At 40.0% G+C, this 18,090-nt stretch overlaps 1 protein-coding gene across 1 annotated transcript in view; it reads right to left on the reverse strand.

Moving 5' to 3' along the window:
* Positions 1-2,092: 2,092 nt before the first annotated feature.
* LOC128591338 (collagen alpha-4(VI) chain-like) overlaps positions 2,093-18,090 on the reverse strand; it is a 139,090-nt gene continuing 123,092 nt past the window's right edge. Inside the window, 3 exon segments of the mRNA XM_053598826.1 lie at positions 2,093-2,193; positions 4,031-4,713; positions 12,984-13,069. Coding sequence (XP_053454801.1) covers positions 2,093-2,193; positions 4,031-4,713; positions 12,984-13,069 — 870 coding nt within the window.

Here is an 18,090-nt window from a genome sequence, read left to right on the forward strand (position 1 = left end):
TATCATCAGTTCTTAACAGCTAACTTGTTTTGGATGTTTACAGTGTGGCAAACACGTGAATTATCAAGTTTTATTCTCAAAACAACCCTAGAGGGTAGGTACTCACATAATTTTACTGCACTTTACAGGAAATTGCACCACAGAGAGAACAAATAACTCCCAGGGCCACCTAGCTAGTGGCCCCAGATAATTATATAGGCACATTCAAAATCTCTGAGAGACATTCCTCATTTAATCTAACCAGGACTAACCACAGCACTCACTAGAAACTCTTTTAGCTATCGTGGATCACATTCAAAAACTTCACGCTTCACGGTAAACTTTCCCATATCTCTTTCTATTCTTTTTTTTTTTTTTTTTTTGAGACAAAGTCTCACTATGTCACCCCCAGTACACTGCTGTGGTGTCACAGCTCACAGCCACTTCAAATTCTCGTGCTTAAGAAATTATCTTGCCTCAGCCTTCCACAACGCCTGGCTATGTTGTTGTTGTTGTTGTTGTTGTTGTTGTTTAGCAAGCCCAGGCTGGGTTATGTGGCCAGCACCCTAACCACTGAGCTATGGGTGCTAAGCCCCCATATCTCTTTCTAATATGTTTAGTGTTCTGCTTAATTTGTCTATCACATATAAGAAGCAACTTGTCGGTTGCATTACTACACATGAAATTGATGCTACAGTACCCAAAATTCCTTAAGCTTGTTTAGAATGCATTTGGCCACTCAAAGATGAAGGAACTGTCTACGAGTGGGTACATTTCAAGGTCATGAGCATGTTCACCACTTTGCAATAGACAATCACTCCTTTGCAAATGTAGTGGAGACACTTCATAGAGTGAGCCTATATAATATGCCCTGACATTGCTTCCCTCCAGCTCATTTGAAGCTAGGTGAAAGTTAGCCTTCATCTGTTTCCGTAAACTATAGTAGAACCTCTATGGTTGACCATATATTGACTACCCCCTTAAGTTGACCTAACTTTCAAAGACCAGACATGCACCACATATACATATCAGTACAGCAGGCCTAGTTCATTATGTTATCCACTCCACATCTTAACCAGTTTGTTACAGTCCTTTGGGTGGTCATTTTACAGAGTTTCCAGAGATAGAGACATAGAACTGAAATATTCCTTCCATACAAGAATTTGTGGATTTGTAAGAAAGGTGCATAAAAAACAAGAATATGCCTGCTAACACACTGTATAGGAGATGTTTTTTAAAGATAAAGATGAAAAAAGTGAATCTAACTTAAGAAGCAGGAGTTTGGTTTTTACCATAGGTAGTACCTGAACTTGTTTCTTTCCTAGTTTCTTTTTATTTCACTGGTTTTTCTTGTTCATTTTTTTCAACATAATATTTGTTATTTTCATAATTTTCAAGTGCTTCTTGCTGAGTCATAGACGTTGTCATGCTTTTTCTCTTCTCTTCTAGAAAAATGTTTGCTGCTTCAAGTGCTTCCAAATCACCAGCAAATCCAGACACACCAAACTGGCGGTTGGTTAACCTGTATAGAAACAAACCATTTCAAACTGCATAGTCAAACCTTAAGAACTGGGTGGTTCAACTTCCAATTGATACTAATGTGATTTATAATCATTATATTAGGGCATTTCTTTTTTTTTTTGGCCGGGGTTGGGTTTGAACTCGCCACCTCTAGCATATGGGGCCAGCGCCCTACTCCTTTGAGTCACAGGCACAGCCCAGGGCACTTCTTAATGACTTCATTATTGCAGTAGCTATTTTCTTGAGTCTGCAGACATGTTTATAAAAACCTCAGAATGATATATCTAGCATTATCAATTTTACCTCTGGAACATGGGATTAGAGGAGGTGATATGGTAGAATGAAAATATTTCATTTTTTTGCTTTTATATACTCATGTATTTATATATTATTCAAACTTGTTACATTAATTCTGTATTACTTTCAGTGTTAAAAAAAAGAAAGAAAGAAAAAGAAAAAAACCCAAGCATACACATATCAGAATTGTCTAACCCAGGAGCATCCCCGTCATAGTTTGGGTCAAGTCATGCACTGGCATTGCCTGTGACATTCTTTAGGGAGACAGTGTCCTGCATGGGGGCAGAGGTATGGGTCAATGTTTTGACAGCATGACTGATTGCAGCAGAGTGTCCCCACGGTTTAGACCCTAACATTCTTCAACGAGATGTGGAGGTGGATACTGGTTTATTCCACCTAAAAGGGAAAAAGAATCAAACCAAGTCAAATGTAAAATAATATAAAATTTTAAAGCACAAAATTAAATAAGATGAAAATAAAATATTATCCATTGAGATATAAAATTCAAAAGACATAAAATCGAAGTGTGAAATATAAAATAAATAAAATAAAAATATAACAATATAAAAGTAAATAGATCATTAACAAAAATATCCATGAAGACAAAAAAATCAAAAAGATACAAAATGTATTCAAATAAAGCATAAAATAAAAATGTAAACACATAAAACAAAATAAACATAAAATAAAAACAAAATGCATCCTATCACTTAAACAATATAAAATAAAATCACAGCATAAAAGAATACAAAATACAACCTAACATTAGAAAACAAAGTAAAACTAAGTTAAAACAGATTAGAAAAGTGATTCCTTCAGCCAGCTTGCTTCTTCCATTCAAAGAATCACTAAGTCATCAGCCATCTAATACCATTCTCTCTTCCACCCCTTGCAAAGAAGTCTAAGGTTCAGAGAGTTTCGCTGACTTTTCTAGGATCGTACAGCCCACTAGCAGCAGACCTAGGACTAGAACCAATTTATTGATCTTTGTACCTCTCAAATTGAAGAGACACAGAGGCTGCGTCAGTACTTCCAAGATGTCCATCAAATTCTCTTTACTTTTTCAGTGATATAGGAGCAAATGTCCCCCAACAAGATGTCACAGCCACTTATAAACTGAGAGACTAGACCAGTGGTTCTCAACCTTCCTAATGCTGCGGCCCTGTAATACAGCTCCTGTGGGTCGCGACCCACAGGTTGAGAACAGCTGGACTAGAGTAATATCTCCCAGCAAAGAGGGCAAGACCCTACACACATCACTTTGAATTATGCAGTGGATGACAAAGCCCAAGACAAACTGCTAGAAATGTAACGATACTTTCCCCAACCCAGTTCTAAATCTCCATTATCATGCTAGGGATGTGAATTTTCAAATAGTTTTAAGAGAAAAAAAAAATAATAATTCAACTAGTCCTGATTGGAGGTGAGGATACTAGGGCTGGGGTATGGGGACAATTTCTGGCTAGGATACACTGGCACAGCCATTTTCCCTTAATCTTCACTATTGGCTTCATATACCCAATCTGAGGTGGGAGTGGACTTTTGGACCTCTGGACTTTTGTCCTGTGTCCGTTACTTTCTGGCAAGTCCCTGAAGACCTGTGACCCAACACTGCCATGTCAACCTGTACTTCAAAAAATAAATGTCATATACTTTTGTTACTTAAAGTGTGGGTCATGGACCAGCAGCATCAATGTCACTCTCAAGCTTGCAAGAAGCACAGACTCTCAAGCACCAACCCAGATCTACATAATTGGAATCCTCATTTGAACAAGATGCCCAAGAGATTCATGTGCATGTTAAAAGGTAGAGAAGCACTGTCAAATATCATTGCAAAACGTTGTAACAAGTAGTAATAACAATAACTATGCCTTATTTGTACAGTATTGGAGCTTTAAAACCAGTCTATGCCCATATGGCTTCACAGTCAGGGAAAACAACTGCAATTCTCATTTTGATAAATGAGAAAATCAAGAAGTTGTGTGGCCATCTGAGGCTACCACCCACCAGATGAGAGGTTCAGGAAAGAAACCAGCACTAGGGCTAGCACAATGTCAGGGCAATGATAGCGAGGGGTTTCCAGAAATAGGGTGCTCTGGCACTCCCCAGGGATAACAAACTGCTCACACTTTAGCAAGGGTGAAATTGCAATGGGCACCTACTTAAATGCCAGGCTCTGTATGTTCCTCTCCCCACCACGCCCAGGGTACCCCAGTATTGCAGGACTGCTCACTTTTTAAGAGGGTCAAGAAAGCCCGTGTGAATCCCCGGGCGTAGGCTACCTCCGGTTCCGAGATCCCCTCTAGGCGAAGTAGGTGCTGCTCAGAGGGGGCACTGGCCACATAGGCCAGCTCCCCTGGTTCACTGGACCCCACACTGGGGCCCATGGCCAGCACAAACAGGGTGACGCCCTTGCACTTGGCATCCAGGGACAGGATCCATAGCTTCTCTCTGTCCCAGCTGCTTGTCTCACTGGCCACAATGGCAAAGAGAACCCGTGCCCTCCGCGGCAGAGGGGCTGCCAGGAGCACCTTCTCCAGCATCCACTCCAGGGCGTAGCCCAGGGCGGGGGGTCCCAGGAGGGAGCGGCCTGCTGCCTCGTGGACACGTCTCTGCATCTGCACCCAGTGACCATAGGAGGTCAAGTGGAAGCTCTGGAGCACCGGTGGGCAACCCACACCAGGACAGAAGCCTGGCGTAGTGCGCATCACCAGGGCCACTCGCGCTCCCCGGTGGGACTTGCCGGGCTGCGCAGCCACCTCCAGGTTGCCTCGCACAGCGTCCACTAGACTCAATGCTCCACAGTACACGTCAGTGCCCACACCATGGGAGCTGTCCACCACGAACGCCAAGTCCACGTCCACCACCTGGGGCCCCAGCACTTCCGGCTGGCATTCTAGAGCTAGTCTGCATGGTCTGCGAAGGAAACACGAGGCGAGGTTGCGGTTACTATACGCATCTCTTTCTTTTCCTTACAAAACCTATTTCCAAACCCTCGATAAGTCCACCTGCTGTGGAGCACCGCTGGCAAAACCCACTGCGTTACCATCGCGAGCGACGGGCACTGTACACGAGCCTGTTGTTAAGAAGAAAGAATTGAGACTGAATGCACATTTAATGTTTTTAACTCCTAGGCTATATGGCTTTCCATTGTCTGACTTTCCCCTATAGAAAAAGAATTATGGATGAATTGCTTACTAAATAAACACAGTAGATAAGTCAACAGTAGTGAACAACTATGTTTGGGAAACCACATCAAAACATTGGTTGCTAAAAGGTGGGAATGAACTTAACAATCATAGGAAATTGCCATTTTTAGGTTAAAAGATCACATATTGCAGTTATTTTTATTTTTTTAATGATACGGGTACATAATATTGTATATCTTTATAAGGTATATATAATGTTTTAATACAGGTATACAATGTGAATTAATCAAATCAGGATAATTAGGGTATCCATCACCTCAAGCAGTTATTATGACTTTGTGTTAAGAACATTCCAGTTCCACTCTTTCAGTTATTTCAAAGTATACCCTAACTTATCATTGATTATGGTCACTTTGTTGTGCTATCAAATTTTGTTCATTCTATCTATCTAACTATATTTTTGTATCATTAACCATCCTCCCTTCCCAGACTTTTAACCATGATTTACAATCCCATCAACAGTGTATGAGTATTCTCATTTCTCTACATCCTTGCCAGCATTCATTATTGCCTGTTATAGGCGAAAAGCCTATAAGCAAACCTTTAAATGGTTCCATTTTGTGAAGGCAAGTTTGAAGTCTTTTGTGAGTTGGAAGGGAAAGAACCTGGATAGAACTCCACATATGGCTTAGGGCCTAATCGCATAGAAGTGATTTAGGGCTGAGCTTCGTGGGGGCAGGTCTGCAGGCAGATACCTGGATATCTCAGCTATTTCCGGACTACTCCCTACCGATGATTAACAGCCTCCAGATGGTCCATTAAAGGTCAAGCAAACAGCTTATTTCCCCAGAACCTTGCTATGTGGTTTTGTTTTGGATTACTTAGCGTAAGAATAACTTTAGATAATGGTAGTGAAGTGGTTATCAGTTAATCTGGTTAAACCCTAGGCCTCTAGGTGCCAGGCAGCAAGAGGCCTGGGGCTATGGTTTAAGTCATGTGTTTATTGATTAAGTTATCTGCCTATATAAGCCGTGGTGGAAGAAATAAAATCCCTATTTGCCTGAGCAAGCTTTCAGCCTCCTTATTCTCCGACATTTCATCTCAGGTTCAATCTCTGCGGCACCACCTACACAAGAAACATTCACAGAACACCTGTCTTTTTGATAAAAACCATTTTACCTTGGTAAGTCAATATCTCATTATAGCTCTGATTTGTATCTATCTAACGATGCGAGGCATTTCTTTCATACACTTGTTGGCCATTTGCATGTCTTCTTTTGAGAAATGTCCATCTATACCTTTTGTCCATTTTAAATTTGATTTTTTCCTATTGAGCTGTTGGAGCTCCTTATATATTCTAGTTGTTAATCCCTTCTCAGACAAGGAAATTAACAAATATTTTCTCACATCCTGTGTGTTGTCTCTTCCTTTTCTTGATTTGTTCCTTTGCTGTGCAGAAGCTATTTAGCTTGATGCGATCCAATTTGTCCAGTTTTGCTTTGGTTGCCTAAAAATCCTAAATTTTAGGATTTTTTATGTTTCTGTGAAAAATGTCATTGGCATTTTGGTGGAGATTGCATTGAATCTGTAGATTGCTTTGGGTAGTATGGACATTTTAATAATATAGATTCTTCCAATCCATGATCATGATACATCGTCCATTTTTTTGTGTCCTCTTCAACTATTCATCATGTTTTATGGTTTTCACTATAGAGTTCTTTCACTTCAACGGTTAAGTTTATTCCTATGAATTCTATTTTGTTTCTAGCTATTGTAAACAAGATTACTTTCTCGGTTTCATTTTCAGGTTGTTTAGGGTTAGCATAATAGAAATTCTACTGATTTTTGTAAGTTGATTTTGTGACTTTGTTGAAATTGGTCATCAGGTCTCATAGTTTTTGTGACAGTCTTCAGTTTTCTCTAGATATGAACTCATATTACCTGCAAACAGAGATAATTTTAATTTTTCCTTTTCATTCTGGACATGCTTTATTTCATTCTCTTGTCTTATTGCTCTAGCTAGAACTTCCAGTACTGTGTTGAATAACAGTGGTTGGTCAAACTGAGCATCCTGGTCTTCTTCCAAATCTTACAGAAAAGGCTTTCAGGTTTTCCCCCATTCAGTATGATACTAGCTACAGCTATGACACATGTGGTTTACATATATATATATATATTTTTTTTTTTTTTTTTTTTTGAGACAGAGCCTCAAGCTGTTGCCCTGGGTAGAGTGCTATGGCATCACAGCTCACAACCACCTTCAACTCCTGGGCTCAAGAGATTCTCCTGCCTCTGCCTCCCAAGTATCTGGGATTATAGGCGCCTGCCACAACACCCAGCTATTTTTTGGTTGCAGCTGTCATTGTTGTTTGGCAGGCGTGGGCTGGATTCAAACCCGCCAGCTCAGGTGTATGTGGCTGGTGCCTTAGCTGCTTGAGCCACAGGCACAGAGCCACATGTGGTTTATATTGTGTTGAGGAATGTTCCTTCTACACCCACTCTTTTCAGAGCTTTTATCATGAAGGCATGTTGAATTGAAATGAGATTATATGGCTTTTATTCTTTGTTTTGTTGATATGATGTATCACATTAATTGTTCACCTATGTTGAAGTATACTCACATCCCGAGGATGAATCCCACTTAATCATTATGAATAATCTTTTCAATGTGTCGTTGAATTTAGTTTGCTAGTATTTTGTTGAGGACTTTTGCATTTATGTTCATGAGCAATATTGGCCTATAATTGTGTATGTGTGTGTATGCATGTGTGTATGCGTGTATGTGTGTGTCTTTGACTTTAATATCAGGGTAGTACAGTCTCCAAAAATGAGTTTGGGAGTATTCCCTCCTCCTCATTTTTTTGGAATAATTTAAGTAGCACTGCTGTAATTCTTCTAGAAATGCTTGGTAGAATTTAGCAATGAAGCCATGGGGTCCTGGGCTTTTCTTTGATACGAGACTTTATTGCTGCTTCTATCTCATTACTTATTGGATTATTCAGGTGTTTTTTTTTTTCAGGTTATTTCTTCCTGGTTCAATCTTGGTGGGTTGCATGTGTCTAGAAATTTATCCATTTCTTCTAAGTTTTCCAAGTTATTGGCATATAGTTGCACCATAACCCTTTGGTTTTCTGCAGTATCAGTTGTAATGTCTCCATTTTCATCTCTGGCTTTATATATTTGGGTCTTCTCTTTTTATTCTTAGTTAGCCTGACTAAAGGTTTGTCAATTTTGTTTATGTTTTCAAAAGAAAAAACTTTTTGTTTCATCGATCTTTTCTATTTTTTGTTTTAATTTCATTTATTTCTGCTCTGATCTTTATTATTTACTTTCTTCTATTAATTTTGTGTTTGTTTAGTCTTTTTTCTAGTTCTTTGAGATGTATCATTAGCCTGTTTGTTTGAAGCTTTTCTACTTTTTTGATGTAAGCACTTATTGCTATAAACTTTCCTTTTATTACTGCTTTCACTATATATCATAGGTTTTGATATCTTGTGTTTTCATTTTCATTTGTTTCCATAGATTTTCTTGCTTCCCTTAGGACCTATCCTTTATCCATTACCTTTGGGAGATTAGTTATTAAATCCCTTGTTGGTGTTAAATCTGCTTGGTGTTCTATGACCTTGTTGTACCAAAAAATATATACATTGTTGGTGGGACTGCAAACTAGTACAGCCTTTTAAAAAAGAAGTATGGAGGATCCTCAAAGATCTAAAAATAGATCTTCCATTTGATCCTGCAATCCCATTACTAGGTATCTACCCAGAAGGAAAAAATCATTTTACCATAAAGATATTTGCACTTGAATATTTATAGCAGCTCAATTCACAATTGCAAAGTTGTGGTAACAACCCCAGTGCCCATAAACCCTTGAATGGAAAATAAACTGTTGTGTATGTATACCATGGAATATTATTCAGCCATTAAAAAAAGAAGGAGACTTTGTATCTTTTATATTTATCTGGAAGGATTTGGAGCACATCTTTCTAAGTAAAGTATGACAAGAACGGAAAAGCAATGTACTCAATATTAATATGAAACTAGGAGATGAATAACTGCATGCCCACACAAGAAAAAAATATTTAAATTCAAGAAGGAGGTAAGCTCTCACCTATTGGGTACAAGGTGAAAGGCTCAACTGCAACTTGGACTTTACCTAAAAAAGGCAAACAATGTAACCTAATTGTATGTACCCTTATATTTATCTGAAATTAAAAAAAAAATCTTTCAGCTGGGTGTCGTGGCTCATGCCTATAATCCTAGCATTCTAGGAGGCTGAGGCAGGAGGATCACTTGAGTTCAGAAGTTCAAGACCAGCTTGAGTGAGAGTGAGACCCTATCTCTACTTTAAAAAAAAAATAGAAAAATTAACTAGACATTGTGGTGGGCACCTGTAGTCCCAGCTAATCGGGAGGCAGAGGCAGAAGCATCACTGTAGCTCAGGAGTTTAAGGTTGCAATGAACCAGGCTTAATGGCATTCTAACCTGTAGCAACAGAATGAGACTACTCTGTCTCAAAAATATATATATATATATATTTCTCTAGATTTGGAAAGTTCTCTGTGGTCATTTCTTTGAATAAACTACCCCAATCTCTCCATCCACCTCTTCTTTAAGGCAAATAACTTAGATCTTCCCTTTTGAGACTAAATTCTAGAAATTACAGGCATGCCTTATTTTTTTTTTCTTTTTTCTCTTCTATGTATTTTCAAATAGCCTGACTTCAAGCTCACTAATTCTCACTTCTGCTTGGTCAATTCTGCTGTTTAGCAAATGTGATCCCTTTGTCAGTTTGTAAAATGAACTCTTAAGCTCCAAAAATTCTCTTTGACTTTTTTCATTATTTCAATCTCTTTGTTAAATTTCTCTGATAAGCATCTAGATTTCTTCTCTATCTTATCTTGAAGTTCTTTGACCTTCTTCAATGAATTTTGAATTCTTTCCTTCACTCCAGGATGAAGCTGGTATACAATTTGCAAAACAAAGTCCTCTGAACTCTTTCTTTTACCAAGTGGAAGAAGACTCCCTGAGTCACATTGACTGTAACTGGGGCAGGTGTTGACAGAGGCACTTACTTGGCTGCCACAACTGGTGTCTCAATGAGTCATGTGTACCTCAAGTCCACTATCCCTGAACCAGCCCAGCCACAGGAATTGCCCAAAGACTGCAACATTTGTGGCCTTATGAATTCAGCCCAGATCCCAGGCTGCTTTTTGTCATCTGGACAGGGAGCAATCCAGAGGGTGGAAGATTTCCCTCTGGACAGGCTAATCTACATACTCCCTCCTTGGGCATGTAGAATTCTGCCTTCTGCAGTGTTCCCCTCTGCCAGGGAAGCCCCAAGTTTTAATGCAAAGCACAATCATATCACTCTTCCTCCCCTCAGCACAGAGATTATCTTTCCTCTCTGTATGCTGGTAAAGCTCTTAGCTGGGTGGGGGAGAGGTGGCATAGGCAATGCCAGACTGTCCTTTTTGGCCCTCCTCAGTTCCTCTTTCCTTCATATAATATTAATACCAGGTAGTATGATCAGTCACCTGAATTTTGGTCCTTCTCAAGGTGCTTGTGTGGATAGTTCTTGAATTTGGTGTTTATGTGAAGGGATAATCATTGGAGGTTTCTACTTAGCTATATTTCTCCACCCTCTCCCAAATACTGGCAATTTTAAATGGAGCCTAATAATACAGTCTAAGAGTTCTCAAACTAGTTCAACATCAGAATGACACATAGAATTATTTTTACGTTTGTTCTCTGGCTCTATCCACAAAATGGTTCCTGTTTGGTAGGGTTGGGATGGAACTCAGAATCTGTCATTGAAATCAGGTATTCTGATGAAATGGCAGTAGGGACCCACTTCTGAGGTAAACCCTTTCATTTAGAACTGGGGGGAGCAGATGTTCTTATCCTGGAAGCCACAGTCCTCCAAGGGTATATGAACTAGCATAAAAAAAAAAAATTACATCTTTATTTTCACTACTTCTATTGAAATGAAATTTAAAATTTCCTTCTTTATGTCTAAAGACAACAAACCACTCTGATACTAGTGATTCAAACACCAACAAAAGTCACTGATTTCCATATCATATGACAGTTGTTGCAAATAGCTGAATAGTATTTGCTCTCATTACTACTTTGTATTTAATTTCTGCTAGATCTTGTCATTGCTCAGAAAGATCCATAATATTGGATTCTAAAATGTGGTGTATATATATGCAATGGAATACTATTCAACCTTTTAAAAGCGGGAAGCTCCGTCATTTGCAACAATGTGGATGAACCTAGAGGACATTATGCTAAGTGAAATAAGATAGGCACAGGAAGACAAATATTACCTGGTCTCACTTACATGGGAAATCTAAAAAATCAAACTCATAGGAGTAAAGATGAGAGTTGTGGTTACCGGATGCTGGGTGGGGGCAAGGAAGTGGATGGGTAAAGGAGATACATTGGTCAAAGGGTACAAAGTTTAAGAGGAATAAGTTATAGTTGTCTGTTGTACAGCCTGGTGACTATAATTTAAAATAATGTATTTTATATTTCAAAAGAGCTAAAAAAAGTAGATATTACATGTTCTCACTTCAAAGAAATAATAAATAATTTGAGGTGGTGGTTATGTTAAGTAGCATCATTTGATCACAAAGTTTACATGCATCAAAACATCACATTGTACTCCATAAATACATATAATTATTATTTGTCAATTAAAAATAAAAACTTTTTTAAAAATGAAAATATATTACTTCAGAAGACAAGCCTGTCACTTAAAGAAAAATAAATAAATAACATTTTTGAAAGTATATATTTTACTATATCAAACAATTTTAATATTTTTGATAATATATTTTCAGTGTATTCATTTTCCTCTATATTTTACTTTATGTTTTGGGAACCTTTATTCTTAGGATATCATAGGTTTAACCAGATGCCAAAGAAGTCTATGACATCAAGAAAGGTTTGAAACTCCTAGGAATAATTTAGCACATTAGCACAGTACAGAGGTTGAAGCTCAGTAGCCAGACTGCCTGGTTCAGTTCACATCCATCTTAGAACTGTCACTGTGTGACCTTGGGCACATTACTTAGCCTCCCCAGAGCTTCAGCTTCCTTATTTGTCAGATGGAGATAATGATTACAATAATAGCACTTACCTTATGAGATTGTGGGATTCAAATGAAAAATGAGTTAATACATATGTAAGTGCTCAGAGCACTGCCTGATGTGCAGTGAGAGCTTAATAAACACTAGCTAGGTTTATGTTCCTACAGGAGAGCCCAGAGAGCAGAGATGTCATGAATGTGAAAGCACTTCATTAACTGTGACATACTTTACAAATGGCAGCTACTGTGCTTGGCTTGACCAAGTTATCACAGCCATATCTGCTATGGCAGTGCTAGGTCTTAGTGGGATCAAGGAGCAGGAACAATGAGATACCCTCTTGAATTCACAACTCTGACCCTGACTGAAATGGATGTGGCTGGGAGATCTTCACATAAGAGCATGCAGAGATTTCAGCAGAAAGTTCTCTCTAGCACAGGCTAGTGTGGGGTGTGGAATAAATTGACGGAAACTGGAGACCAAGAAACACCAAATAGCCAAAGTCCCACTGCTGGTCAATGGTGGGTCCAGACCTAGAGCTCATGACTCTTAACTCTTAGTTCAGTGGTCTGCACATCACACTAAGGTGCTATTATGACAGGAACCACAAGCCCAGCCATGCCCAGCAGTGTTGCAGGACAAGAGAACAAGCAGAGCAGGCCAAGAGTAAGACAATAGGGAGGGCAGGGACTATGTGGCACAAGCAGACACTCGCCCCATTAAGAGGGGTCAGGCACCACTCAGCTGTGCTGACTGTGGCCACACAGGATTGCAGGATCTATGACTCCCAGGACAAGTCTGACTTCCTAAGAAAAACTAGAAATACAGACTTTGTAAATTCCCAGATTTTAGAGCTTGCACAAGCCACGTAAACACATGGCTGCAGAGCAGATCTGGCTTGTGACCACCAGTCACTTCTTTCTGAGCTGAAGGCTGTCCAGGCTTACCGTGGCAGAGAGTACAGCGAGCCATGTGCTCCATATCCTGCTGGTGCTCCGTCACCCAGATGAACAAGTGAAATCTGCTGGTCTCATCCATGTAATCCAAACAAACACACAAGTTTATGACTAGCTGGATTTAATTTCAGGCTATGTTTTTCATGTTTTCTTTTACAATTCAGGTGAGAAAAATGTTAATTTGAGATATTAAAATAACATATAATTATATAAATATATGTGCAAATAAACCAGCATTATATAGTACAATTATTTATAGCCATTTCGTTCTCTAGTTCTAACCTGGCGGTTGGACTGCCAGTGGTATGGGTTCATGAAGTTTGGGTCTTCAGATTCCCAACATGTATAAAACTCAGCCAGTGTCATATTATTTCAGAATGAGGGTAAGGAGAAGAGGGTTCAAGCATTTATAAATTCCATAAACGAATTCTTCACAGGATACAGGATGCAACATGGTGGGAGCTATTAACACGAAGGGCAAACTCTTCAAGGGGGTGGTCGTTAGGTCATACACCATTGGAATGCAAAAAAAGTAGATTCCATAAGGGAGACCTCTCTAGAGTATTCCTCATGTTTAGAGCTGGGACATATCACACCCAGTAGGTAAGAGTGAGAAGGAATCTGGGAAGGCTTTGTAGAGTTGGCAAATCAATTTATCCCCTTCATTAGCCTTTCTAATTATGATTCACTTAATAACTGAAAATAGGCTTAAAATATGAATAATAATAAATCCAATAAGGCCCACAGGACAACTAGTTGGATGATCAATAAACCTATTCCCTCTTCTTCCTAGGGAGCAGCTGCATTTCCCAAACTCCTTTGCAGTTAGCTGATATCACATGACTGGGGTCTAGCCAATAGGACATAGGTAGAAGTGATATATGCAATTTCCAGTGCATGGTGTATACTCCATTGCTCCCTCTTCTCTCATCTGCCAGATGGATATAGAGGATCCAGAAAAATATTTTCATGCCTTGGGGTACAATAGGAACATTACTAGAAGAAGCGCATATCTTTAAAAAGCTGCAGGCAATAAAACATGCCTTCTTCACACCACATATACACAAGGACCAATATTCCCTATAATGTACAGGGAAATGTCAGAAGTTACGCTTTACTGTGTCAAGCCACTGACTCATGGGGAGGAATGGCTTCACAGTTAATCTGCCTTGACTAATACAGATTATGTGCAGCACTACCACCTCATGATGAAACCAGAAATGCTTTCAGATTGTGTCTCTCAGGATTTGAGATGAGGTTTGCAAAGAGGTAGATGTCTAAGCTTAGTCATGTCTATTCTTTTATTTATTGTCTGTTAAAGCATGCAGGACAGGGCCACACTGAGAGTCAGCCTCTCCCCCTTCACCCGTGTGGCCAGAAAAAAGTCGACTCTGGGTCCTCCTCTAGGTAGCAAGGGCTGAGGCTCTGAAGATGTCATGCTACTCAAGGATTACTTTTTAAAAGAATTTTCTGTAACATATACCCATTACAGAGTTCTTCACTCTTTATATATGGGACTGTATCCTATCCCAAACTTTGTCTTTCACAGCCAGCTAAAAATAAAGAAATACGAAGAGTAAAATTTTTATACCACTGTAACATGCACACAAAAGAAACAAGGGAACATTCCCAAGAGAAAGGGAAAAAATATCTGAGAAGAAAGGCAAAAAGCATCTTCCCTTGTTTCTCATACAGCAAAAGCAACCTTAAATTATGCTTTTTTCCTTACTTAGGAATTCAAACTAACCAATCATTCAAGACTGATTAAACAGTTACCACATGAAAGTTTTAGTAAGCCCTGTGGAAATACTAAGGTGACATGGCCACATCTTCAAAGGGGCTAAAATATAAGTGGAAGGATAGATAAATGATTTTCAGTTAAGGAAGAGCTCCAATGATATGTTTTAGGAACACAGAAAAGAGGAGAGTCATTTCACGGGGAAGGGGCAGAGGGGACCTGATAAAGTTAATGTCATTTGGCACTTTTGAGAGAATGAGCAGGGTATTTAACAGGCAAAGAATCAGGGAAACACAAGCCAATGTGAAGGAACACCATGTACAAAGGCCCAGAGGTGGACGGTGCTTATCTCCGGAATTATGCTCAAGGTCTCCACTGCCCTCAGATTAGAGAACACCCACCTCCCACGTGCAGCCTCACAGCACATCTGAAACCCTGAACTCCATGCCACATGGAGGAAGCTGCCTGGAGAGAGAGTGCAAAGTAGTCAACATTCAACATTGAGGTCTACCTCCATAATCATTAGATCTGAGTATTAACCAAACCAGATGGGTCTAATTTATCACTAAGGATGAAGAAAACAGTGTAGGCAGGCATATGATGCATCACTTGCTTTACTGGAAATGACACGAGGTGATTTGGAAGGCTTCTGAAACCAAGATCTGTGGCAATGTGTCAGGAGATATGAGGTGCCCAGGACAACCCTAGGAGCATCAATTTTACCCCAACAGTCAGGGGGAAAGGCTAACTTAGTACACATTATTTTTAAATCATGGGAAGCATGGGTGAAGTATGTTATAAAATGTGGATTTTTAAAATAGCCTGAACAACATTTCAAACAAATCCAAACATTCCCCCAAGTGTGCACAAAGTCATACTCCTCTGCCTTACAGATGGTTCATGAGGAAAGTTATGTGCAGCACTAGCAGATGAAGGTGTCAGTAAACTGGATCCAAGTCCTTGATCTGCCATAATTGGCTATGTGGCCTTAGGAAAACCTCTGGCGTCAAATTCCTCTGCAACAGTTTGGGTGCGAGTCAATGCTTAGTTCTCTTCTTGTTCCAACGCACAAGTTGGTCTCTGTTACTTGCTTCGTGTTCGGAATAATGTGTCACCTGTTCTACTCTCAGAGCATATAACTCTTCTATCTGCTTGTTGGAAAACTACCAAATTCAATTTAATTTGAATACCTATAATAGAACTTACATTTTTTTTTTTTTTTTTAGTTCTTCTTAGGAAAAATAACTTCATGCTCATGCTTAAAATTTGTACTGTTCTTGTGAAAAAAAAAATGTGGGAACAAGTATACAAAACCACAGTGGAAATCCACAGGGAAACTATGATTCAGTATTGATTCATGTGCATGTAGCTATTACCAATAAACAATTATGTTGACTTTGGACTTGCCAATGTGGTCCTTGACATAGTCTCACAGTAGAAACTTCTTGAGAAAGCTCAAGCAGGGAGATAGCATAGAAGGGAATCCCAGAGTGAGGAAAGGGGGAAACTGGCTATATGATTCCTACAGCAGACTCTCATCAGCACTAGAGAAGGAAAGATCAAAAGCAGAGGGCCTTTAATATTACCCAAGAGACTGAGGCTGAAAGTTTGCCTATCGTTTTAATCAACAATTTGGCAATTCTCTTAACCAGCTATATTACTAATATCCCATTGTAGTTTATGAGGACTAGTTGTGTACTAAAAACAAGAATATATTGAGGAGAGAGGATATGTCATGGGGAGGTTACATTAACATACTCTATTGATGGGCGGAGCCTATGGCTCAGGGAGTAGGGCGCCAGCCACATATGCTAGAGGTGGTGGGTTCAAACCCTGCCCCGGCCAGAAACTGCTAAAAAAAAAACATACTGTATTGATTAATAGACAGAAAGACATTTTCTCAAGAAATACAAGGACAACCCTCAAACCTTGGCCCTTAATAGTAAAGAACTGCCCGTGATCCCTGACCTGGACAGACCCATGGAGTTAAATTCAATGCCTTGGCTCTTTTACTAAGCTGCAGAAGCCGCAGGAAATGTTCTTTCCTTGGACTGAATTGGGGGAGGCTCTTGGCTTAGAAAGATAGGAGTAGAAGGGGGAAAGTGAGTGCTAGGGAGGAAGATTTGCCTTGGACAGGGGAAGAGCTAACTGGTCCCTAAGGACAGAGCATTGGAAACATCTGGTATCAAGTTGAGGTAAGGGCTTGGAAAACAAGGAAGAAAACCAGGAGAAGTAGAGAGGCAGAAACAGAGGGAGCCAGTAGCCATGCGACCTGTGACTGGCCCCAGGAGCCAGAGTCCAGTTTCAGCTCCTGCCAGTTGGCATGGTCCCAACCAAACGCTTCTATGAAGTGACTGACTTTTCCTGGAATCCCTAGACAACATCAGGGGTCAGTATTGAACTGAAGGTAGGTTGCAGAGAGGGACTTGGTTACTACACATATTGGAATGCAAATTTCAGGACTGTGTAGCATAGAACAAATCACTTCCCCTCTGACCTTCACTTACCTCATCTGGGAAATGTAGGTTATAGTTATTAATAGGATAGCTGTGAGGTTTAAGGTCACTCCTCAAACTTTAATGTTTAGGCAAGCCAGCTAGGAAGTTTGTTATATATGCAGATGCTAATGAGTAGGTCAGGGAAGAGCTTGGAATTTAGCATTTCTCACATCGTGGGTGTTGCTGCTACATCTCCCTGGACCACATTTTGAATAGTGAGGGGTTAAGATGATAAGTCATGGAAAGCTTGTGTAGCAGACCATACAGCTCATGGGAAGAAGCAAGAGTTAAGCTCAGAACACTCTGTAACTATAAGGAACACCTGTGATATAACAGCTGGATAACACCTGGTGATAAAGGCATGGGGAAGGGATTCAGCGGTCCTTAACAGCAGAGCACGCGAGATGAGAACATCAGTGCTTGGCAGTCTCCACATCTGTGGTGCAAATAGCCACAGGATCACGTCTGTAAGTAGCTGCAGGAGGGGTTAATCGGGCTTTTCTTTCATGGACTCTCTCACTCTGATTCTTTCGCTCCCCCTGCTTGGAGGGCACTGTCCAGGTGCCCTTCTATGAAGACTGCTAAGATTCACTCTTAACTAAGACTGTTTCTCTCTCTCTCCCTTCTGCTAAGGCAAATAGTCCTCAGGCACCTAAGGGGAGTTGTTCCCGAGCAAGGCAGCAAAGCGGTCCGCATCCGGACAATAGATAAGCTGGGGCCAGAGGACTGGCCAGTCCTGGGCTCCAACAGCTTGTAGCATAGAAGCTGAGACTTCATAAGCACTCACTAAATAGAAAATACCAGATTTCATTAATAGTTATGGGACAAAGAGCATTCCTAAGGACCTGGAGAAGATGG

The sequence above is a fragment of the Nycticebus coucang genome, chromosome 8, assembly GCF_027406575.1.
Source record: "Nycticebus coucang isolate mNycCou1 chromosome 8, mNycCou1.pri, whole genome shotgun sequence".
Taxonomy (NCBI): Eukaryota; Metazoa; Chordata; class Mammalia; order Primates; family Lorisidae; genus Nycticebus; species Nycticebus coucang.